Source organism: Terrapene carolina, unplaced genomic scaffold (assembly GCF_002925995.2).
Source record: "Terrapene carolina triunguis isolate 2854851 unplaced genomic scaffold, T_m_triunguis-2.0 Scaffold58, whole genome shotgun sequence".
Lineage (NCBI taxonomy): Eukaryota > Metazoa > Chordata > Testudines > Emydidae > Terrapene > Terrapene triunguis.
Window position 1 is genome coordinate 45,882,856 of NW_020664409.1, and position 25,123 is coordinate 45,907,978.

General features: G+C 42.4%; 1 protein-coding gene across 2 annotated transcripts in view; it reads right to left on the reverse strand.

Moving 5' to 3' along the window:
• Positions 1–25,123, reverse strand: part of PCMTD1 (protein-L-isoaspartate (D-aspartate) O-methyltransferase domain containing 1) — an 83,860-nt gene that overhangs the window by 32,615 nt on the left and 26,122 nt on the right. For both annotated transcript variants that reach the window (XM_026662013.2, XM_026662018.2), the window contains exons 2-3: positions 7,288–7,716; positions 2,075–2,177 (exon numbers count right to left, since the gene is read on the reverse strand). In XM_026662013.2, coding sequence (XP_026517798.1) covers positions 2,075–2,177; positions 7,288–7,594 — 410 coding nt within the window. In that variant the 5' untranslated portion in view covers positions 7,595–7,716. The remainder of the gene's footprint in view (positions 1–2,074; positions 2,178–7,287; positions 7,717–25,123) is intronic.

Below are 25,123 nucleotides of genomic sequence, written 5' to 3' on the forward strand. Positions count from 1 at the left end.
GTCTAGAACTAAAATGATGACGACAGTAATGAAACACAACCATCTTTTTAAATATAGTATCATTTATTCTATTGTGGAAACAAAGGAAATTAAATATACAAAAAACCCTATCAAAATAACATTAAAGATCAGATTTAAAAATTAATAAAAGCAAGCAAGCGAATTCAGCGGTAAAGCTAACCACACCATCTATAGAACTTACCTGGCTGTGTTATCTATCCTAACAAGAATGGCTCTCTCTGTCTCAGTATGGGGTAGGTCAGACCAACAGAGGGATAGTTAACACCCAGAAGTTCAGGGGGAGGAAGAAGATGGGAGAGCACATACCCAGACTTGCCAGGGCCTAGTTACTCCTCAACCTGTGAGAATATTCTTGGGGATGGGGTGGGGCTTTTCTGCCTCCCATTGGCTGGACACAAGGGTATATTACTCCTGGGGGAATTTTGCATTACTGCGCGTGCACAGAATTCATGGCCCTTGAAGATTTCTTTGCTTCCCTGCAGAGAAATGACTTCTGATGGGGAAGCTAAGGGAAGCCACAAGAGGGGTCACGTACCCCTCCCCAGCAGTCCAGGCAGGTTGGTTTGGGCACGCAAAACGGCCGGTAGAGACATAAATCACCGCCAGGACAGAGGGGCTGGGCAATCATGCTTGTGAGAGAGAGAGACACTGTCCTTCTTACTCGTTATTGTGGCATGCTTGGCGTGAAGGGGCAGGGTTTGGGGTGTTTCTGAGGAGGTAGGTGTCAGACCAAAATGTAGCAGCCTGCCTTCTTAGTGAATTGTTCCCATTGCTCTTAGTGAATTCCCCCATGAGTATAAAACAGGGGTAAATGTTTTAAGGCTCCTTTACATTGCCAGAGTGGTATAAAAATCAGTATGGCCTTAAAAATGCTTATGGTGCTTTAGTGATTAGAACTGGTCTAAATTTTTGGGCTGAAAAAATTTCTTATCAAATGTGCTCCATGAACTGTTTGCTACTGACCTTTCTGCAGGTGGTCAGCAGCCAATATAAATTGTGAGTTTGAATCCCCAGCCCTCGCTTGCTCTTCAGTTGCCTATGATGTAACACTGAGCATATGGCTGAATATATTTGTTGACTAATAATTAGAAGGATTTCCTCCAATGCTCCCCACTCCCATTCTCCATCCATTGTACTGTAGTTTAAATAAATTACCAAAATAATTGAAACCAGAATGATTATAGTGCATTATTTTAACAAATTAAATATGGAGAATTTTAAAATATTGTGCACAGAATTTAATTTTTTGGTGCAGAATTCCCCCAGAAATAATATATAAGGGAGCTGGCTTTCATGCCCCTCCTCCCCCAAAATGTAAAGCCTTCCTAGACATCAGGGGACCTTTTGCCTATAAGGGGAGATGACATACCAAGGTCCCCTCTTGGTACCCTCTGAGAGGGAAAAGTGAGAGGATTCAAGAGTGAGGTAAATCCAAGGGGTAAGTCTGAAGAGTGGCTATCCTGAGTCACTGGTTATATGGTGGAAGCCCTGTAATTCCGCACTGGACCCAATTAAATACCTGGTACGTGAGAAGGGGATGGTGTATAATGCCACTCCCCACTGTAAAATTAACAACGTTGAAGCCAGCTGCTTAAATCCATCCCTGTGTCTCTTTCGTTCATCTGCGTGCTCTAATCAACACTGCTAAGTTACATGCTGTATGTTCATATTCAATATCTAGGCACAGTGGCGCCTCAGACTGTTAATATTAATCTGAGTTGTTATACTTATAAATTTATTCCAGATCTGCACACAAAAGAAGCTGCATAAGAACACAGCATAATAAAGTGAGTGTGTTTATGGCAAAAAGGCAGGAGGATAGATTTTGGCACTCAAAGATGTTCCCTACTTTAAAAAAAAACAACTATATTTTTTAACTTCCACTTACCTCACTTTAAATATGTCCAACAAACTTCAAATATTATTTCCAATAATGAACATTAACAAGATGTTAAAATTTGCAAAATGTCATTTATTCCTTAATATTGTACCTCAGTAAAAAAATCCAAAACATTTCTGGTTGCAAAATGAACTGGATAAGTGAGATACTTACTTATCAAAGCTATCACTATTTTTTATGAAGCTCTCCAATTTTTCCTTGGCATATTCTACCACATCTGAATGAAGCTCTATTCCATGATTTATTCCAAAGGGGCCTGTAATTAAAAAAGTGTTTTTTATAAGTAAAGTACTGTTTTATGCACTGGTATAACACCTTTCATCTAAAGGTATCACAGTGCTTTTATTAACATTTGATTAAGCCCTCCATCATGCCTACAAAAAGGGATATTTTTATACTTTTTACAGATGGGTAAACTAAGGCACATGATTATTTAGTGAGCCAGTGAAAAAGCCAGGAGTACAACCCAGGAGTTCTGGCTCCCTAGTTCCTGTTATAACATGCCCACACTACCGCAAAGAAAGCACAAGTACATTTTTCCTATTAGCCTTCATAAGAGAACGTTCATAAGGCAGTAAGTCTGATCTTTTCTTAGTCTTTTAATTAGATTTTAGATTGGCACAAATTTTTAAAGACAGCAGGTGTTGATGGTTATAATGTATTTGTTTGTAGAAGGATTAAAAGTTGGTAAATTTAAAGCATATTATATTGAAGTGGAATCATCTCAACCGATGATGGCACAGAGATTCAGCATAATATGCGCATATCTATACCCATAATTATACACATTTCTCAATTATGCAGTTTCCTGAATCCGTATGGGGTATTAGCCTTCAGCCACCTGGACCACAGAAATTTACTAAAGTGCTATATAAGTATTGATCTACAACAGTACAGTTTGTGCAGTTCTCTATTCAGATTAATCCCACTGACATGTCCACCACATTCACTTCTAACTCAACTCCTTATCCTTTCAACTCATTTAGTAATCATATGTTTTTAACAAACAGCTTGAAAATGAATTTCAGTTTGTGGTAAAAGGGCTAAGTCCACTCTTCTAAAGTAGGGAGGTGCAAGGAGAGACATTAAGACTAGAGTTAGGGGGGTTGCCAGGGTAAAGAGGTGGCCATGTTTGTTGTGGGCATAGAGAGATAGGAATTCAATATGTAATAGGCAGCCCACAGAACAGAGATTTTAGTATCCATGCAGAGAAGAGGAAAAAAGCACATTTCAGCCAAACAGCAAATAGAGGTTGCATTCTATTAATTCAGTAATCACTATGCCCCAACCCTTTACTTTTAAAATTATTTAGCCCAACACTTAATTATCTAATACAAGAAGCATCCTCAAATTATTATTTCAGTAACAAAAATTATTCATCCAGGGAAATTCGTAAGGATTTTTTCTGCAGAATAGAGGTATTGTAAGCATTTAAAGAAAAAAATATAGAAGTATTTCTGATGTTTAAGTACCCTGGATAAAAATAAATAGCAGATTCGCAGCAAAGCCTGTCTTTTATGGAGAAAAAAAACTAATACATTCCATTTGGTAAGCGTGACCTAATGGTGCAACATCACCACAATATTAAACAACATCTGTAATTCTTAGCATGAAATTAGAACATCTTGTACACCATGAACAAAGTGGATCCAAAAGAGGTCGTTACGTGCATTGCTCATAAAGCTTTCCTGCTGGCAGACTTACAGGAGGCAGAGTGCTCCACAAGGGAGATACCTGCTTTCACAGCATTGAAAGGTGTCCTGTTGGTACGCATGCATCCTTTATTAACTTAGCTCATTGCTTCCCTTTTCTGTCTCTTGCATTACTAGTAAAGCTGGCTGTAAAATGTGAAATCCCTTCCTGTAAAAATTTTCAATATTTTTAAAAACAAATTTAACTTGAACCAGGACAAAATGCAAAAAAATAAAAAAGGAAATTTTGTGTGTGAAGGCATTTCAAAAAAATATTCCATTTTAGGAAAACAAAAACAAAAAATTGTTTTTCATCTTCTTGTAAGAAAACTGCCTTTCAGACCCATTGCCTGGGAGGCAGAGAGCCCAGCCAGCCACTCCACCAGCCCTCACTCCCCAAACCTGGTTCCTGCTCAGCCCTTCCAGCAGAGCGCTTTGGGCCAACAGAAAGTGAAATTGACAAACACCTTCCAGATTGGCAGCTGACATTCTGATTTTCCCAATGGAAAAATGAAAATTCTTCTGCAAAACTGAATTTTTCCCATAGAAAGAGGGTATTCTTCATCAGAATATCATTCTAACAAAAAAGTTTCTGACTAGTAATTAGAAGTAGCTAGCAAGCGTTCTTACAAAAAATGAACAGGCGTCAGTGTTTTCAAAACAGAATATTTTAGAAAATCTTTCCTGGGAATCACAGCAAGTTTTCAAATATAATTTACTAAAAATGAATTCACATTCCCCTAACCTAACCTCCTAAATTATTTTCATGTATCTAGTATTTTTGCTACACTCTTAGCTGTTTTCAATTACAGTTACCGCCATCTGTTCCAAAATTCATGCACATTTCCAAACAGATTAATTTTTACCACTTTTCAAGACAATCATGAAGAATATCAAACACATTTTTTGAGTTTTGTGTCTGTCAGGGTAATGAGGAACATTTGTGTGTAATACTAAAACTTTTCATGATCAGCGTGCTGCGAGGCAGCAATTAGTTTCTGCAGCAACATGACTATCCAAAATATGGAGTGTAATGATACATACATTTCAGTATTGCTATGTGTTATATTGAACAAAACAGAGGTGGTAACACTATTCTCATTAGCTTTTCCAATTTGAGGATATGACTGTATATGCTATTCCAGAATGGTTTTACCAGTTCATAAAAACTGACACTACCCTAACTTTTGTGTTACTTCCTGGAGTAATATTCATTTCCTTCACAATGTGATTATACTAACCTCATCAATTATCTACCACCATTATTAAGTCTTGGAAAAGTGTTTGCAGTTCTAATATCTTGTAATACCCAATTACAGAAATCAAAGGATTCATCTGTACTGATCATTAAAATTATGTAAACTACGCTTTCCGTGTGTATTATCTTCCTTCTATTTATATTAAACTTAATCTCTGACTACTGTAGCAAGTTATATAGACCACTTTGTATTTTAAAAATTCCTCATTTTCAAGTCACCCGCAAATTAATTTAGCGTCACATTAACATTCACAAAATCATCACTATGGTATACACTACTACTCCACCCTATACTGAACCATCAGATACCCAACCATTGACAAACAATCTTCGGCTTCCTAACACTAACCCGATACAGTACAAATTGAAACAATAGGCTCCATTTTGAGAAGGTGTAAAGGTTCCATTTTCCACAAAGGGGCTGCCTTTATTAAAACCAGTAAAATAAACCTTCCTTTTCAAAAATATTTTGTTCAAATATTGCTATAAATCTGACTAACCACGCTGAGTTAAGAACTGCAGAGCAGGTTGTGTCTGCTGATTCACACAGTTAGAAGGCCCTCTGCTGCAGGTCTCACCCCTCATGTGAAAAGGTGGGGAGAAATCAGTCACTTTCACTACTTAGTTCTCTTCATTCACTTTCTGGAAACCAGCACAGGTCATTCTTCAGAGTCAGAATTGTGCTGGGTGAGGAGACGGCAGGCCAGGCAGCACACATCATACACTCCCGACCCCACAGAGATTAGTTAGATAAGGTAAATACAACCTCATATAGAGAAGCAGGTGCAGAGGACCCCTAGCCAAATAAAACATAAATAAATATCAAGACAAAGGGCTTTATTTAATCATCTTCACTCTTGATATGATCTCGGGAAATATTTATGGTCCTGCGCACAGGGCTAATAGCAAACAAAAGAGGAAGTAGTCTCTAATCATATTATATGTATATTTATACTTTAACAGCTACTGGGGAAGAACTCATACAAAATTGCCTATATTTATCATCTCCCATAGAGATAAAACTCCCCAAGCTCATAAATAGAGAGCTAGCACAAGAGGTACAGTACATTACATGAACAAAGTGAAATACTATAATTCTTTTAACAGCATGTACTGGAATTTTGAGTTTATACCTATGAATGAATATTTCACCAGAAGCATTACTGCTTACTATATTGTATTGGGTAAGGAAACGAATCTCGGTTTCCACAAGAGGGAGCACTGAATCAGCTCTTTGACTTTTGTTTACATTAAATTGGAAGGAATCCTACACCTCTTGGAAGTGAATTGACAGATTAAATCTGTTACACATTCTCCTCCCATTCAGAATAGTATCTGCTTCCCTTAATGGTTTTCTGCTCTCCATTATCTCTATTTGTAAAAATGAGTAATCCAAGACTTCAAGAACTCCATATACTGGAAAAAGTACACATTTTGTAAGATTGTTGTAGCAGTAAAAGTAGTGCTTCCTTAACTAGAAAACAATACTGAGAGATACAAATATTTATTTAGTAGAAGAAAAATGTGGCTGTCACACTTACATCCCACTTCCAAAATAAATGAAATTCTGTTGTGTAATGCAAAATTATTACAATAGGTAGAAAACATCTGAGGATACTTATAAAAATCAGCACTAGAGCTTAGTTTCTTTCATTTTGAAAACAAATGCATTTTAATGTACATTTTCTGATCTCTAAGGTATAGTTTTAAAATGAAATTCAGTTAGCAACGACATACCACATTTTCTTTTCAGCTGGTAGCACAGCTTTATTTAAGTACAGTTGAGAGGATGAGTAGTAAACTACACAGCTAATTTAGCTTAAAAAAACCCCAGTCTTAAGCAGTGAATATCTGCCATAAAATTTACTAATACTGTTATTTAATCTAGGTTATTTTGTGAAGAGCAGCTTACTTTGTGTCCTAAGCATATAAATTTCTTGCCTTCTATGTGAGCAACAATCTTTAAGAGTCCTTAGTGAACTTAAAAACTGCAGAAAAATTTAGAAATAATTGTTTCCATACTCCCTGTTGAAAATCATAATATTCTTTCTGACTCAACATTTGGCTTGTGTGGGAATTATGGTGGTGTCAAAAAGGCTTGCAGCTTCAGGTGACTACAGAAGGTTAATCTGTGGCTGAGGCTTAAGCAGCAAAAATATTGTTTTCATTAAAATGCAATTCTTAAAAAATGCTTTTCAATAACAGTTTTTCTAAGAATTAGCTAGCAGCTCTTAAATATTTCACAATATTCTGAAAGCACATTCCAAATTCTTAACTCTATGCTTTTTTCATTACATTACTTAAAAACTATAACACATTAAATCACAAAACGCTGGCAAAAATGCTGACGTGTTAATCTAAGAATCTGTATTCAGTAACCAACATTTCATATATGTTTAAAATAAAAAAGAAATTACCTAATATTAATCCCACCATTGTACTCAAATATCCGGTTCCGCTACCCAGATTCAGAAAAGATAATCCTGGTTGAAGTTTCAATGCCTCCATGACTTCAGAATAAATGCAAGGTGCTGATAAGTGTATATTTCCATGCTTCCAAGCCAAGTCTTTATAAGCATTGTCCCTGTATCCTTCTAGATAATAATCACCACGGTCAATTGCTCTGAAGGCTTGCTCCACTCTCTCAGTGCGAATATACTGAGCTTCTTTCAAGTTATCAATTAAATCATCATTGTCTTCCCCAGCACTCACAGCTCCTCCCATGATGAATTTCTGATAATTCAATGAGTTTGAAAATACATTAGCAGGAGCGTTTTGAAGTGTCAGTGTGTAACAGACTCTGTTCTTTTCCTTTCAGCAGCACATCAGAACATCACAAATGAATCCTGGGAGGAAAAAAAAAAAAGTTTACTTGTTTTGAATTTCACAGGGAAAAAAGGCAGCATCAACTAATTAATACAGAGATCACTTAACAAAAGGGGTAGCAAGGGGAAGAACAGTAAAGCTACTGGTTTGAAGTGTGGTTCGACTTCACTGGAAAATTAACAAAGTATTAAAAAAGTGACAGTAGTATTCCATGCTTAAATCTTTGTCTTCCAGATTCAATTTACTTAGTGTGTTACTAGCAGTTACAAGTTACCACATGGCTCTTTCTAAGCAAGCACTTTTATTCTTCAGATAAAAGCATTACAGAAAAAATATATTTAAAAACCCAACAAACATTTCTATATGCATGCTAAAAGCTCACAAGAGACTACGCAGGATTATGGGGCTCAAGTGGGCAAAAGTCATTCCAACTCTTCTTCCAGGGTTGGGGCATCCCTTGGACAGAAAGTCCTGTCCATCTATTGGATCAGGAAGAAGAGCCCCAAGTCAGTGTAAACTCAGGCTATTTATCCAAAAATCTTGCCTTTGTCTCTTGGTCTCTGAATAATCCAGTTTGAACTAATATATGTGAGCCTTACTGGGAGGTATTATAATCTTCACCACCATCCACTGTTTTTGATTCCTGGAGGAGCTGTGGCAGCCTGCCCCGAGGGAGCAGAACACAATCACCATTCATTTCATACAATGGACCCCAAAGATACTTAAACTTTATTCAATAAGGTCACCCAAGGATATGGCAGGAAGTTGTCATATATGCCACAGACCTCCACCTAGGCTTCATATATGGATGGAGCCCCTCTCTCACACACACACGCAGAATATTATCTGCGCTGGCAGTGCAGAAGAATGACCAGCCCAATTCAACTCAAATGTGGAATGTTCCACAAAATCCAATACAGTAACTCCTCACTTAACGTTGTAGTTATGTTCTTGAAAAATGCAACTTTAAGCGAAACGATGTTAAGCCAATCAAATTTCCCCATAAGAATTAATATAAATATGGGGGATTAGGTTCCACACACACATACATATATATATATACACACACACACACACATACCCTGTTTCCCCGAAAATAAGACAGTGTCTTCTATTAATTTTTGCTCCCAAAGATGCGCTAGGTCTTATTTTCAGGGGAGGTCTTATTTTTCCTGGAGCCTTATATTCCGGGGTGGCCTTATTATCGGGGAGGTCTTATTTTCGGGGGGATGCCTTATATTACAGCGAGAGGCAAAACTGGAAGTAGGTCTTATTTTCGGGGGATGTCTTACTTTCGGGGAAACAGGACACACACACACACACACACACACACACACACACTATAAGTTTTAAACAAACAATTTAATACTGTACATAGCAATGATGATTGTGAAGTTTGGTTGATGTGGTCAGGGGCGCTCTGTGTTTTTTGCCGCCCCAAGCACGGAAGTCAGGTGGCCTTCGGTCCGCTGGTCACGCGGCATTGGCGGCGTTTCTGCAGATGATCTGCTGGTCCCGCGCCTTCAGCGTACCCGCCGTCGAATTGCTGACGAAGCCGCGGAACTGGCAGATCACCCACAGAAATGCCGCCGAATCCGCGTGACTAGTGGACCGAAAGCTGCCTGACTGCCGCCCTCATGGCGACCGGCAGGCTGCCCCCCACGGCTTGCCGCCCCAGGCACGCGCTTGCTGCGCTGGTGCCTGGAGCCGCCCCTGGAGGTGGTGAAGTCAGAGGGTGGAAGAGGGTGGGATATTTCCCAGGGAATGCCTTACTCTTAAATGAGGAAGTAGAACTCGTCTGAGCCCTCAAGGGTTAACACATTGTTGTTAATGTAGCCTCATACTCTACAAGGCAGCACGAATGGAGGGAGGGGGAGACAGCATGGCAGACAGAGACACACACCCTGTGTGTGTGTGTGAGAAAGAGAGATACACATTGTCCCTTTAAGTACGCTGAACCACTCTAAGTAGATTGCCTTTTTAAGTAGACCAGGAAGTTGGGACAGCAGCTGCTGCCAGCACGCTCCCTCCATCCTGAGCCCTGTCATGGTCGCCCCCCCACCCCTCTCTATGGAAATGGGGTAAGCAGGGAGCAGGAGCAGGGGTGAGGGGGACACCCTGATATTAGCCCCTCTCTTCCCCCTCCACAGCAAGCAGGAGGCTCCCGGGAGCAGTTCCAAGGCAGAGGGCAGGAGCAGCACATGGCAGTGGGGGGAGGGACAGCTGAACTGCCGGCAATTGATAGCCTGCTGGGCGGCGGCCCACAGGGAATTTAAGGGAGTGGGGGGCTGATAGGGGGGCTGCCGGTCCATCCTGGTTCCAAGCCCCCACCAGCTACCTCCGACGGGCTGCTCTTTCTGCAAGCAGTGGACAAAGCAAGCGGCTGCCAAATGACATAAGGGAGCACTGTGCAAGTTTAAATGAGCATGTTCTCTAATTGATCAGCAAAGTAACAACGAAACAACGTTAACCAGGACGATTTTAAGTGAGGAGTTACTGTACACTTGGGAGCTCAGGTGGTAGAACTTTTCATGTTAGCCACTAGTGGACAAAAAAAAAAAAAAAAACTACGAATATTTGTATCACTCCAATCACTAGATTGACAATGGTACACACATATAAACCAAAACAGTAAAATAGGAGATGACAATAGCACATTTAATTTGCATATTTGTATTTTAAAAATTAGTGAATAAAATGTTAGCAGAAATTCGCCTGGCACCAATTATCTGCTAATTAATGTGTGCCAAGCAAAAATGGGCATTTTGCCTTGTATGGCTTGAATGCATTCTAATAGAATATATAAGACTTCATTCACAAAAAACATACCAGCTGCTATTTTACTACTAACTACTTAGACACATTCCAACTGGCACTTGCAGCCAGGATCATATATCCCAGTGAGGTTTCGGCCTATTTTAGAATACTCTCTCATATATACCTATTCAAATCCCTAGTTTATGCATTCCTATTTGTGTGGTCTAAGAAGTTGGGAATCTGCAAGGTTACAAATCGCAGGTATACACAATTGTACAACCCTACAACTGACTGAAAATCTGGCCCTTAACGTTAGGTTTATTGAAGTGACCAGTGCAACACTCTTGCTGGAGTGAGGTACTTTAACAGAGAACCTTAGTTATACATCTTTAAAAATGTCCATAATATTGCAGAACTACTGAATTCTGTGACAAGAAAAGCAAACAGAATGAAGAGACTGATGTAGAAATATTACATTGATACAAAAACTACATTGGGGCATCATTAATATTAGGAATTTAAATATACAAATATCAGGAATTTCAAGAGTTAAAATGCTCCCAACCTTAGCTCCATTATCACTGTATGAAAGAGTTCTGTAACTCTAAGAATGGTTTCACTTAGCAACATAAAAACCTCAAGCTGAATCAATAATCGCCATTTTCCTCTTAAAGACAAAGGCTCCAATTTGCTGTTGTATGATGTAGTATTCTCATCTTTTAGGGTACAGATCTATACACAATTCAGTGGTAATAACGTGTCTTCATAAATTTATATTTATGTTCTTTGACTCTTTACCTATACAATGTTTTGTCTCAGATAATATTTTAACCATTGAAAGTAACTCAAGGACAAATATTTTGTACACCTTGTATAACTTTAAGTAGTATGGTCCCCTCTGGACTCGAATGTGAGCACAAAAATCAATATGGGCATTTTGGTCCTTCCATCATCTTTTGTTTTGCTGCTTTGCCACCAGATGATGGGCCTTGTGTGTCCAAAATGAATGTAACAAATACAGTAATATGCAATACAAATACATTGCAAATAATGAATATTGTATGTTATGGAGAATGAGGGAGCCATCTGTATATTTTATAAATATATGCACCTCAATTTACCTGCTTGGAGTTAAATCAAAGGAAGCTGATAGGGGTATACACACAGGAAACAAATCAAAACAATGACAAAGATAAAGTACCCCCAGAAAGAATACCAAGGGTCATTAACGGAACAATGGAGGTGCTATTAATTGGTAAATGGCCAGCTGCCAAGCTTCAGGTTAAAGACCCTGACTCAAAGAGAGGAAAGGGGGCAAATGGGCAGCAGCAACTGGAGGGGAGTCTCTCTGAGAGAGTTCTGCAGAGGTGTTTGTCTCTCCCAGTTCAAGGGTAGGGATGTCTATATTCTTTCCTCGCAATTAAAACTTGCAAAGGAATAAAGTTTAGGTAAGACCCGGGTGTTGGGTTTATCCCTTTTCTCTGCTTGCTACATACCTTTGGGTGAATAAATAATACTTTGTTTTGAAGAACCTGTTTCTGAGTCATTTTAATCAGCCACAGCTCAGATTCCTGGAGGAAAAGGGCTTACAGGTGCCAAGCACAGAAGGATCTGTCATGTTATCACAGTTGGTAAACTGGGTGTGGGGAGTGCAGCATGGTAGTGGTAGGACTGCATGGCTCCACCTGAGAAGGGTGAAGATGAGTGCACCTCTCTGATGACAGGTTGCACTAAGAGAAACTAAAGAGATCTAAAGCACAACTTGCCCTCTAACAGTGATATATTTACTTTAAAAATTGCAGAACTGTCAAAGAAGAAGCTACAAAACAGTGACAAAATGTTCAGGAACGCATGTTCCAAATGGCTGAATATACTGGGGAAAATGCATTCATTATTGGAGAACTGCAAATTGCATGTTCAATTTGAATACTCATTTGTGAAAATTTACCTTCCAAATTCAATAAGTAAAACTATTTGAATTCTCCTAATAAGATTCTAAATGCCCAGTGGATTTGTTACATGCACATTTTCACAAACCTTTCAGAACATTAAGCTGATTGGATTGCATAAGAACTGACACCCACTGCAATCTATTCATGCCCTTTCAGTTTTGACTTTACATATCTTTATTACCCCACGTAGTATCTCCCCTCTGCTACACACTTAAAAAAATCCCTTTTTAATTTTAGGCCTTTAAAAGCCACTAGTATAACCATATTGGTCTTACTACTTTCCATTTTCCTTCCATTTGTTTTCTGTTGTGCCTTGAAGATTAATCCCTTCAGATATTAACTACTTTAGTTCATGTTCATGGAATCCTAACTATAGACTTACAGGGGTTTATTATTTATTTTTAAAGTTCATTATCTTTATACTAGTGCTTTCATCCTCTATTCTTAGTACCATGCTCTTCTGTGAACAGCATTACCTAAATGTCCAGGTTCTCAGCCAATTCTTCCATACTGGCCAATATAAGAACTAAAATACCTATGATCAAGTTAGTTCCAGTACTCTCCAGAACAACATATCTGATAACGTTTTCAAAAGTGCCTAAGTTCCAGTCTCAAAAGTGGCTTGGGCATTTAGGAACATAAGACTCATTGAAAGTTAATGGGCCTTAGGGCTGGTCTACACTGGGGAGGGGGGATCGATCCAAGATACGCAACTTCAGCTACGCGAATAGCGTAGCTGAAGTCGAAGTATCTTGGATCGAATTACCTGGGGTCCACACGGCGTGGGATCGACGGCCGCGGCTCCCCCGTCGACTGCGCTACCGCCACTCGCTCTGGTGGAGTTCCGGAGTCGACGGTGAGTGCGTTCGGGGATCGATATATCGCGTCTTAACGAGACACAATATATCGATCCCGGATAAATCGATTGCTAGCCGCCGATACGGCGGGTAGTGAAGACGTACCCTTAGGTTCCAAGTCAATTCCATGCAAAGGAAAAAGAGCTGAGACAAAAGTACCAGAAAGCAAATACTAGCTCTGGCATCAACACATTATTAGTGCTTTTTTGTAATAAACTAGATGCTACATTCAGCAGGGCACCTGCCACCTCTCCATGTAACCAATGAGAGCACTTCATGTCCTGGAGAGGAGGAGGAGGAAAAGGCAGCACCTCCCCACCCGCTGCAGCGATGAATGAGGTGAGGCATTTGGCATCAGGCTGGAAGCTGGCAATAACCCAGAATACTGCAAGTTGGCTGAAAACCAGGAACTGTTCAGTACCCAGCTGGACCCCCAGACACAGTTTAAATGGCTCTGGCTGACACATATTTCATTCCTGGGAGAGAGAGACTCTTGAAGATGCAAGTGATAATAATTAATGAACCATAATGTAGGCAGATATACCCATACACTTAGCAAATGCATACCTTGTATGTTAACTGGCAAGAAAAAGCTGATGAAAAGGCAGAATATATGGGCAAATGCTTTCTCCCCAGTATGGCTGCAAACACTGTTCACCTTAATTACTGTACGAGGTGGAAAATTCTGAGTAGCTGCAACAGTTATCATGGGCTGCCAGCACCACCACTACCCAACCTAACAACTCTTCTCTATTTCATTATTGGCAATCTCATTGGGGAGAATCCCACTAACAATTTCAGAACAACTGTTTGCAATCAGAGATTAAACGAAGTGCTCAAATGAGGACAAGTTCTCCGAGACCATGCAGGACTCCAATCAAAACATGAGGGATGCGAAAGAGTAGTGTGAACAGTTGCTAGAAAGGAGGAAGGATGGAGATGCACAGAAATTCATGCGACATCTACCCAGCTGTTTGAACAAGTTGTTGACCAGGGGGCAACAAGGACACCACCGCAGTAGTTCTACCCACTCCAAAGAATGGACAATATGCATTTCTGGGAGGGATCATACCCTCCAGCCCCTTCCTTTAGCCACCAACCCTCCACTCATCAGTTCCCACTGCACTCTACTCCAGCGGACAAGAGCTCAAATAACACAATTGTTTTGATTACACGTACTGTCATTTGTGATGCACTGGTGTTGAGTCTGTATGTTGCACTTTTTGCACAAAGTTATGGTGTGTGTCACTAGTAAAGTCAAAGTCATCTGTAAGTTGCTGACTCTTGTGACTGGCATGTACTGTTGTTAATAAAGTACACATTGCTTGAAAGTTTATGTTTATGAAAGTTTGTGATTTCTGACATTACAGTAGTACTAGAAAATAATTCATATAGCCAGAAAGACTTCCATACCTCAATTAAAAAATTGAATGGAGTTGTCACCCAGTCCAGAATGACTCATGACTGTGAGTGCCAACCTCAGGGTAGACTGGCAAAAAGCATGGCAGACACCCCAAACTGATGGTATGTTCTATAGATTTCACCAACCCAGGAACACATGTGAACTCCTGAAACACTGTAATAGTCTTACCGTGGAGTCACAGACAGTCCCCTTGGGCACTCCTGTATCTTGCCACTCAGGCAAGCTGGACTTAGTGATAAATGGTCACTAATACCAAAGATCACAAAATATTCAGATTGCTCCCAGTCCCAAAAGACCAGTCACTTACCCCAAGTCAATCTGTACCTCAGATCTCATACCAAAAAACACTTGTAGCCAATCCCATAGTAAACTAAATAAGGATTTATTAACTAGGAAAAAGAAATGAGAGAGTTAGTTACAAATTAAAGCAGGCAACATATATACACATATGTGTTACAGTCTATGGTTCCAAAAAGTAACAGAGGTAACCTGTCAGCACTGAATGTCTTTTAGGGCTAACTCAGGTTGACCATGGGGATCTCTACTTTTATTTCCTAGCTCCAGCACTGTGAGAGTCCAAACAGAAAAGAGATGAAGAATTTTCATGTCAGGTCCTCTTTATTTCCTTCTTCCGGAATTCAAGCTAACAGCACAAGCTTTCTTGCATGTAGCACCTTCAATGATCTATGGGGGCCATTGACCCAGTCTATGTATTGTGAGGTTTCAGAATGGCCCATTTGTGGGCAGGGAATAGTCTTTGATGGGCAGGGGAACCATTCTTTTTGCATGCATTCACAAGTTCAGAGCAGGCATTTTTACGGTTATAAAGCAAAACTTACATATTACCCTAGAACATGGGATACAGACATCACAAGTAAGATTAATACATGCAGCAACTTATAAGGATTCCATACAGTTTAACCACATCCTTTCAAGTCTAACACCTATCTTAAACAATACTAACATACAGGTGAGCTGGTCTGGTTTCCTGCCATGAATCTGTCAGTGCTGAGCTGACGCCTGTAGCCTTGGCAAGAGCTGGCATCCGGTCTATCAGCATCACAGCAGTATTTAGAGGTCAGTAACACACACACACACACACACACACACACACACACACACACACACACACACACACACACACACACACACACACACACACACACACACTTCTTCAATCTAAAAATACACCAGTAATTATTTTATTAATGCTCGGATACATTCCTTGTCAGCCTTCCATACTTCAATAAAACATTCTTTGAACTTGAACTTCCAGAAATGTAGGGCTGGAAGGCATCTTGAGAGGTCATCCAGTCCAGCCCGCAGTGATGGGGATTCCACAACCTCCCTTGGAAGCCTACACCAGACTTTATCTACCCTTAAGGTTAGAAGTTTCTTCTTAATATCTAACCTAAGTCTCCCTTGCTGCAGGTTAAGCCAAGTACTTCTTGTCCTTCCTCCAGTGGACATGGAGAACAATTGATCACCATCCTCTTTATAACAGCCCTTGACATATTTGAAGATTGTTATCCAGTCCCGCTCTCAGTCTTCTTTGCTCGTCTAAATATGCCCATTTTTTAAAACCTTTCCTTATAGGTCAGGTTTTCTAAATCTCGTATTTCTGTTGCTCTCCTCTGGACTCTCTCCAGTTAACAGGCAGCAGGTTTAAAACAAATAAAAGGAAGTATTTCTTCACACAATGCATGGTCAGCCTGTAGAACTCCTTGCCAGAGGATTCTGCGAAGGCCAAGACCATAACAGGGTTAAAAAAAACTAGCTAAATTCATGGAGGATAGGTCCATCAATGGCTATTAGCCAGGATGGGCAGAAATAGTGTCCCTATCCTCTGTTTGCCAGAAGCTTGGAATGAGCGACAGGGGATGGATCACTTGATGATTACCTGTTCTGTTCATTTCCTCTGGGGCACCTGGCACTGGCCACTGTCGGTAGACAGGATACTGGGCTAGATGGATCTTTGGTCTGACCCAGTAGGGTCATTCTTATATTCTTAATTTATCCACATCTTTCCTAAAGTGTGATACCCAAAATTGGACACAGTACTCCAGCTGAGGCCTCACCAGTGTCCTGTTTTACTTGGCAATTGCCTTCTGTGTCTTACCCATCACACTCCTATTAATATATCCCAGAATAATATTAGCCTTTTTTCGCAACTGCATCACATTGTTTACTCATATTCAATTTGTGATTCACTATAACTGCCAGATCTTTATTTAGTAGTACTAACACCCAGCCAGTTAGTCCCCATTTTTTTATTATTGTGCATTTGATTTTCCTTTCTAGGTTTACATGTATATTATCCACACACACACCCCACCCCCGAAACAAAATCAATCACACACCACAGGTTTGAGCAGAGTGTAAATACAATATACCACCAGTTACTGCACTAATGATCACATAAAAACACTGTCAAGTTATTACCTGTAATCAAAGTAAACTTTTAAAGTTTCCCTCATGCAAACTGCACTACAGCGGCATTGTTAAGCCAGCCTACTTTCAGGCTGTTTGAATTCAGCAGACAGCCTGTCCACCTCTCTCATCCACCCTGGCAATAAGGACTCAAATATTATGCAATGCACAATATTCAGCGACACCTTTGGCAATGTTTTGCTCACTGAGATACAGGCTTGTCATGAGACATGGCTATATGTCCTTCAATCTTCCAAGTGCAAACTCCACATACATTGTGCAACTGCTCAGGTGACAGTTAAGCCTTTACTTGCGTCTGTCCAGCTTACCAGTAGATGGTTTCATAAGCCAGAGAAACATCACCAGAATTGTGACTGGCAGAGACACCCCATCAATGTCAAGTGAACAGTGCAGGAAACAAGTCCCTGTTTTCTGCTTGTTCGAAAGTCGAGAGTTCCTAAAAATTTAGGCAGCAGACTTTCCTGGACCAGCTGACATTTATGTCAGTAGGCATCTATGGTGAGTCATGATGGCCTGCATAATTGAGAAGTACACTCTGAGGCTAGGCAAGGAGCACAGAATGAGGACATGTTTCAGAGTAGCAGCCGTGTTAGTCTGTATCCGCAAAAAGAGGAGGAGTACTTGTGGCACCTTAGAGACTAAAATTTATTTGAGCATAAGCTTTCGTGGGCTACAGCCTACTTCATCGGATGCATGTAGTGGAAAATACAGTAGGAAGATTATATATATAATCTTAAAAAAAGCTCCCTGTGTATATATTAATTATACACACACACACACACACACCTTGGCTACACTTGCGAGTTACAGCGCTGTAAAGGTTCCCCCAGCGCTGTAACTCACTCCCCGTCCACACTGGCAAGGCATTTGCAGCGCTGTATCTCCGTGGTTGCAGCGCTGCATGTACTCCACCTCCCCGAGAGGAACAGCATGTATTGCGCTGCTGCTGCAGCGCTGCGGCACCAGTGTGGCCGCCCAATGCGCTGTGAATGGCCTCCAGAATTATTCGGCAGTATCCCACAATGCCTCTTATAGCCACTCTGGTCATCAGTTCAAACTCTACTGCCCTGGCCTCAGGTAACCAACCATGTGACCCACCCTTTACATTCCCCGGGAATTTTAAAAATCCCCTTCCTGTTTGCTCAGCCCAGCATGGTGTGGAGTGCTATCAGTGAATCTTTCCAGGTGACCATGCCTCCACGCGCCAAGCGAGCCCCAGCATGGAGCAATGGCGAGTTGCTGGACCTCATCAGTATTTGGGGGGAGGAAACTGTACAGTCCCAGCTGCGCTCCAGCCGTAGGAATTACGATACCTTCGGGAAGGTATCAAAGGACATGATGGAAAGGGGCCATGACCGGGACGCCCTACAGTGCAGGATTAAAGTGAAGGAGCTGTGGAGTGCCTACCGCAAAGCCCACGACGCAAACGGCCGCTCGGGTGCTCCCCCCGCGACCTGCCGATTCTACAAAGAGCTGGATGCGATACTTGGGGTTAACCCCACCTCCACTCCGAGCACCACCATGGACACTTCAGAGCCGGTGTGGGGGGAGGAGGAGGAGGAAGAGGAGGAAAACGGGAGTGATGGTGGTGGGCCGGATGGATACACCCCAGAATCCCTGGAGCCATGCAGCCAGGAGCTCTTCTCGAGCCAGGAGGAAGGTAGCCAGTCGCAGCGGCCGGTACTTGGTGGAGGACAAACAGAAGAGCAGGTTCCCGGTAAGCGGGTTTTTTTCGGGAAGGAATTTTTTCGGTGCGGGCTCTTTGGGAGAGGAGGGTTAGGCATGCATGCCTAGATGCGGAATAGTGCATTGATGTGGTTTATCACACCGCGGTAATCGGCCTCGGTAATCTCCTCGAATGTCTCATCCAGAACGTGTGCAATGCACTTGCGCTGGTTTATCGGGAGAGCCACCATGGTCCTTGTCCCAGCCAGGCTAACGTGTCCGTGCCACTGTGCCGCGAGGGGCGGGAGGACCATTGCTGCACACAGGCAAGCTGCATATGGGCCAGGGCAGAAGCCGCATTGCAGTAGAAGACCCTCCCTTGCTTCCCAGGTCACCCTCAGCAGCGAGATATCGTCCAGGACGAACTCCTGTGGAAAATGTTGGGACAGTGTTCAGTGTAGGTGCCCCCTGAAGCTGTTGGCTCTCCCCAAGGCACAGAAACCCAGAGGACAGTGCAGCCCTGAAACAATCAGTCCCTCTTACTCACCATTTTGAGGCTCCCATGGGATATGTGCGCTCTGTTTCGGACGGGAAAATTATGCTATTGTGTAGACCCTGTGTGTTTTCTACTCCTTAAGTGCGGGGGGAATCATTACTCTGTCTGGTATAAACAATACTGCCTCTGTTAAATGTTGCATTTTGCCTATACAGCTGCATCAACCTTGAGACCTCAGCCGTCCCTCTTATCGCCTGCTCAGAGACTGCAAAGACTCAGGAAGAGACTGCGAAAAAGCAAAGAAGACATGCTGCAAGAAGTGATGCGGCAATCTATTAAAGAGAATGAGAAAGCACAGGACTGGAGGGAGAGAGAAAGCAGGATCCGCCAGGAAAACGCAGCGCACCAGCGGCAAAGCACCGCGCACTGGCAGCAAAGCACTGATAGGTTCATAAGCATCCTGGAGCGCCAAGCAGATGCTATCCAGGAGCTGGTAGCCATGCAGAAAGAGGAGCAGTACCGCAAACGCAAACACCACCCCCCCCACAGCCCTTATCCCAAAATTCTTTCCGTTGTGCCCCACTGTCACCTCCAACCCACTTTCCCCAACTTCTGTGTTCTTCATGCCACCCGCTGCCTCCAACACCAGTATCTTCACCACCCAGCCCTGAAAACTACGACCCTTACCCTCTGCACTCAACCCCCATCACCATGCAGTATAGCTGTCCTGAAGTGCAGCACTCACTGCACAGCACACCAGACAGGACATACACGAATCTGTGATTGTACTGTTCCCCACTCCACCCCCTTGTTTCTTTTCAATAAATATTTGTTTTTCTTTTCAATAAATGGATTCTTTGGCTTTGAAAACATTCTTTATTATTGCATAAAGTAAAAGACTCCTTAGCCCAGGAAATAAACAGGCACTGCAAGTCTGCTTGTCTGCTAAGCAGACACTGATTCCTAAAGATTGGAACTACTGCACTTCACTCCCGTGCAGGGCACCAGATATCACTGCTGGTTTTCAGCCTCAAATTGCTCCCTCAAGGCATCCCTAATCCTTGCAGCCCCGCACTGGGCCCCTGTAATAGCCCTGCTCTCTGGCTGTGCAAATTCAGCCTCCAGGTGTTGAACCTCGGAGGTCCATGCCTAAGTGAAGCTTTCACGCTTCCCTTCACAAATATTATGGCGGGCACAGCACGCGGATATAACCGCAGGGATGCTGTTTTCGGCCAAGTCCAGCTTCCCATACAGAGATCGCCAGCGGCCCTTTAAACGGCCAAAGGCACACTCCACAGTCATTCGGCACCGGCTCAGCCTGTAGTTGAACCGTTCCTTGCTGCTGTCAAGGCTCCCTGTGTAGGGTTTCATGAGCCACGGCATTAACCGGTAAGCAGGATCTCCAAGGATCACAATGGGCATTTCAACTTCCCCTACCGTGATCTTCCGCTCTGGGAAAAAAGTCCCGGCCTGCATCTTCCTGAACAGCCAAGTGTTCCGAAAGATGCGTGCGTCATGCACCTTTCCGGGCCAGCCTGTGTTAATGTCAATGAAACGCCCACAGTGATCCACAAGCGCCTGGAGAACCATAGAGAAATACCCCTTCCGATTAACGTACTCTGATCCTAGGTGGGCTGGTGCCAGAATAGGAATGTGCGTCCCATCTATCGCCCCTCCACAGTTAGGGAACCCCATTTGTGCAAAGACATCCACTATTTCCTGCACATTACCCAGAGTCACGGTTCTTCTGAGTAGGATGCGATTAATGGCCTTGCAAACTTGCATCAATACAATTCCAACGGTCGACTTTCCCACTCCAAACTGGTTTGCGACCGACCGGTAGCTGTCTGGAGTTGCCAGCTTCCAGATTGCAATAGCCACCCGCTTCTCCGCTGGCAGGGCAGCTCTCAATCTCGTGTCCTTGCGCCGCAGGGTGGGGACAAGCTCCTCACACAGTCCCATGAAAGTGGTTTTTCTCATCTGAAAGTTCTGCAGCCACTGCTCGTCATCCCAGACTTCCATGATGATGTGATCCCACCACTCGGTGCTTGTTTCCCGAGCCCAAAAGCGGCGTTCCACGGCGCTGAGCATGTCCGTGAATGCCACAAGCAATTTCGTGTCGTACGCGTTACGCGGCTCGATAGCATCGTCGGACTCCTCACCCTCACTCTCACTTTGGATCTTAAGGAATAGTTCGACAGCCAAACGTGACGTGCTGGCGAGACTCGTCAGCATACGCCTCAGCAGTTTGGACTCCATTTCCCGCAGACAGATCGCGCTGCACAGAAACCATTGAAAGATGGCGCCAAAGGTGGACGGAAACAAAGGGATTTCTGGGATGCGAAGCGATGCATCACGGGGCATTGGGACAGGACCCAGAATCCCCCGCACCCACGGCCCCTTCCCACAACCCATGGCGCCAGAATGGGAAGAGGTGCTCTGTGGGATAGCTGCCCATAATGCACCGCTCCCAATAGCGCTGCAATTGCCGCAAATGTGGCCACGACAGTGCGCTGGGCAGCTGTCAGTGTGGACAGACTGCAGCGCTTTCTCTACTCAGCTGCATGAAGTCAGGTTTAACTCACAGCGCTGTACATCTGCAAGTTTAGCCAAGGCCACAGAGAACATGAAACAATGGGTGTTACTATACACACTATAAGGAGAGTGATCAGTTAAGGTGAATGAGGACATGTATCCTATCTATTGCCCTACCATAATTAGGAACTCCAGCTCACACTGCAATTAAAAACCCATTGCTGGCCATTTCAGCTGCCTTGGGCTCGCGGGGCTGTTTAAATGTGGTGTAGACATTCAGGTGCAACTAAACAGCCTCCAAGCCTAAGTCAGCTGGGGATGAGCCACAGGTTTTGAATTACCCTAAGCCCATCCACTATTTTCTGCACACTGCCTACCCTCTGTAGCAGAACACAGTATCACCTTGCATAATTCAATGACTACCCTCATCATTGATTTTCCAATGCCAAACTGATTTTCCATAGCAATCTATGGTTGCAGACTTCCATGTGTCAATCATCACTTGTTTCTCCACTGTATGGGTAACTCATTCTGGGTTATATACAGTGCAACATGCTTTTTGCCAATACAACCTCATGCTTCGTGGATACAATGCACTGGCATAAGAGGCGAACTGAAATAGTTCAGTCAGTGGCATTATGCCAACAAAACTTTTACCAATACAACATTCCAGTGTCTAAGGCCTTGTCTACAGTATCAATTGAAGTCCATTCCCATCATGTCAAAATGGGCTCTTTTTGCTATTGAGAATGTATAACCTTTTTTGAACATACCAACTGAGCAAGTGCACTGGGAAACCAAAGTCTCAATGAGGCCCCTGCCCTTAGCTCTTGGGTTCAGCAAGTGATTCACTTTCCAAAAGTACACTGAATCAGTCAAGGATTCTGTAATTATGTGAGATTGGAGTTAAGGTAGATGGAAGTGAAACCATTTCATCCAGAATCCCAGGCTCTTTTGTCTAAAACATGGAGTCCAGACATAAACTGAATACTTACTGCATGACATAGGTTGGGGGTGCGATAGGGTGGGGAGGAGGACAGATCTTAAGGAGCCCATGTTGATAGGGATGGGGAGCCCATCTAAATGTGCCCTCCTAGGACCAGTGGTAAAAAGCACATTTTGATGGCTTCCCCATGCCCAGCAAAATATGCAGCCATATACGTGGACAAGCACAACCCCTCCATCACTTGTTTAAGCTTTCAGTCATGACCCTTGTGATATCATTTCACCAGTTGTCCAGTCATCATCATCTTTTCCCGGCTAGATAGGATCTGAATATCTAATATGAAAAACAAGCAGAGCACCCTTTATGGCATGAGAAGAAGGGAACACACTTCAGGCATATTTATATAAAAAAGACACTCTCAATAACTTTCCTTTTACAGGGCACCTTTTATACAGATTTTTAATTCACATGTTTCAATAATTCTAATCAATACCAAATATCTCCTACTGGGCACAATCCGTAACACCCCCCTTTTCTTTTATCTTGGCCAACTTTTGCTACAGAAAACTCAAAAAAAATGCACAATCTGCTTTCAGCCCTGCAGACCAGCTACTACACCTATAGATAGAAGTTTGTCCCTACTCCAGTCCCCTTCGAGCCAGGTGCAATGGTACTGAGAAGCTGTAGGGCAAGCATAAGCTCCCACTGGGGAATACCATTAGTGTAAGAGGCCCTGTGTCCTTGCGCTGGTCTCATCCCCCAGCACAGGTATAAATCTGGTCCTAAACATCCTGCTGCACTGATTGACAAACATAGCCAACTGGAAGCTAAAAATGACAACCTGCCTCCCATCTCACTTCCCTCACCAAAACAGTTGTGCCCATATTGCATTTTGAAGAAAGCTCATACCATAAGAACTCTTACCTCAACTGTACAGATTAGAATCTGAAACTGGAGGAAAATTTACATTTAGAGTTATTTAAAGTAATTTAAAGTTAGAGGAAAATTTAGCAAAGTAGCAGGACAGGAAGGAAGGAGAAGCAGTCATTCTGTCCTTCTCTGATCAGTGATACTTTCAAGGTAATCAGGACAAGAGGCCTGCTCTCTCTTATCTCTGGCCAGAACTTTGGTCAGTCATTTTACTGATACGTTTAGTCTCTAAACAGCAATCCAAAACAATAAAAGTGGCAAGTGTTCTGGAATAGCTGATCCCCTCACCATTTATTTTATATTTTCCTTGTCCACTCACTCCAAGGGGTGGGGGAAGGAAAGAATACTTTATTTCAAGGCTAACCCCTACACATACTAGGATAATCATTTATACTCTGATATTAAAGACAACACAGGATATTCTCATCTGCTCCACCCCTTTCAGGCTGGGTAAAAAGGCTGAACAGCATAAAAAAGGACTCAAAGCTCCAGTTCCAGGTGCAAAAGGATTCTGCGCAGTGCAGACACAGTAGAAGACAACTGTATAGCTGCCCTGTGAAGACCTCCTCACAACACTTGACATAGGGGGCACGTCAGAGGCAGAGACAGCATTCAGCACAGCAGAGCTGCTGGGCAGTACGTGACCCATAAACCAGCCTAGGAAAGCTGCCATAACTTACATGCACCCAGGATTAAGTTACACCCGGGGCCTCTCTAGCACCCGAAACAATTGAGGATCAGGAGGGCAAAAATGGTTACTTAAAACCACTTTAGAACCCCCACCCCCCTTTCTCCTGAGCTGAGAGTTCAATGTTTCACCTTTAAGAGGTGCAGAAGAAATCACATTCACCGTTTATTGGCATATTCAATTGACACAAATACTACAACAAAATAGAGGGCTTTTACACTCATTTTCCATTTGTGTTCCTACTCTTGATATTTTTATACTTATTTAGTAGGACTATATAAAAAAAATGTTGTCACAGGTCTAATGTACTTGTAACTAATCTGATCATTAGGATAGTGCAGAAGGTTTGCAGTTTACATTTAAAATCTCACTTTGTTATGTAACAGCTGTAATAGTGTAGTGACTAGTAACACTATACTAGTCAACCACTTAAAGAAAAAAGCCACTTGCCGCTACCATAGGTATTCAGATTAACTTACCTTATGTTTGACATTGACGGTATAGCCTATTCTGTGACATGGACCTCATTAGACTAGATTTACACAGCTGCCTGAATGCATCTCTTACTTTTATGGGCTGGCAAGCCTCCAGTTGGAAGGTAACATACTGCTCACACTATCCAAAGCATCTTTCAGCGGCAAGTGTTAGGAATATTTCTGTATTGGACAAACAGGAGGCAGACTCATGGTTCTATCTACATGCATGAATACTTGTATTTGGCTTCCAG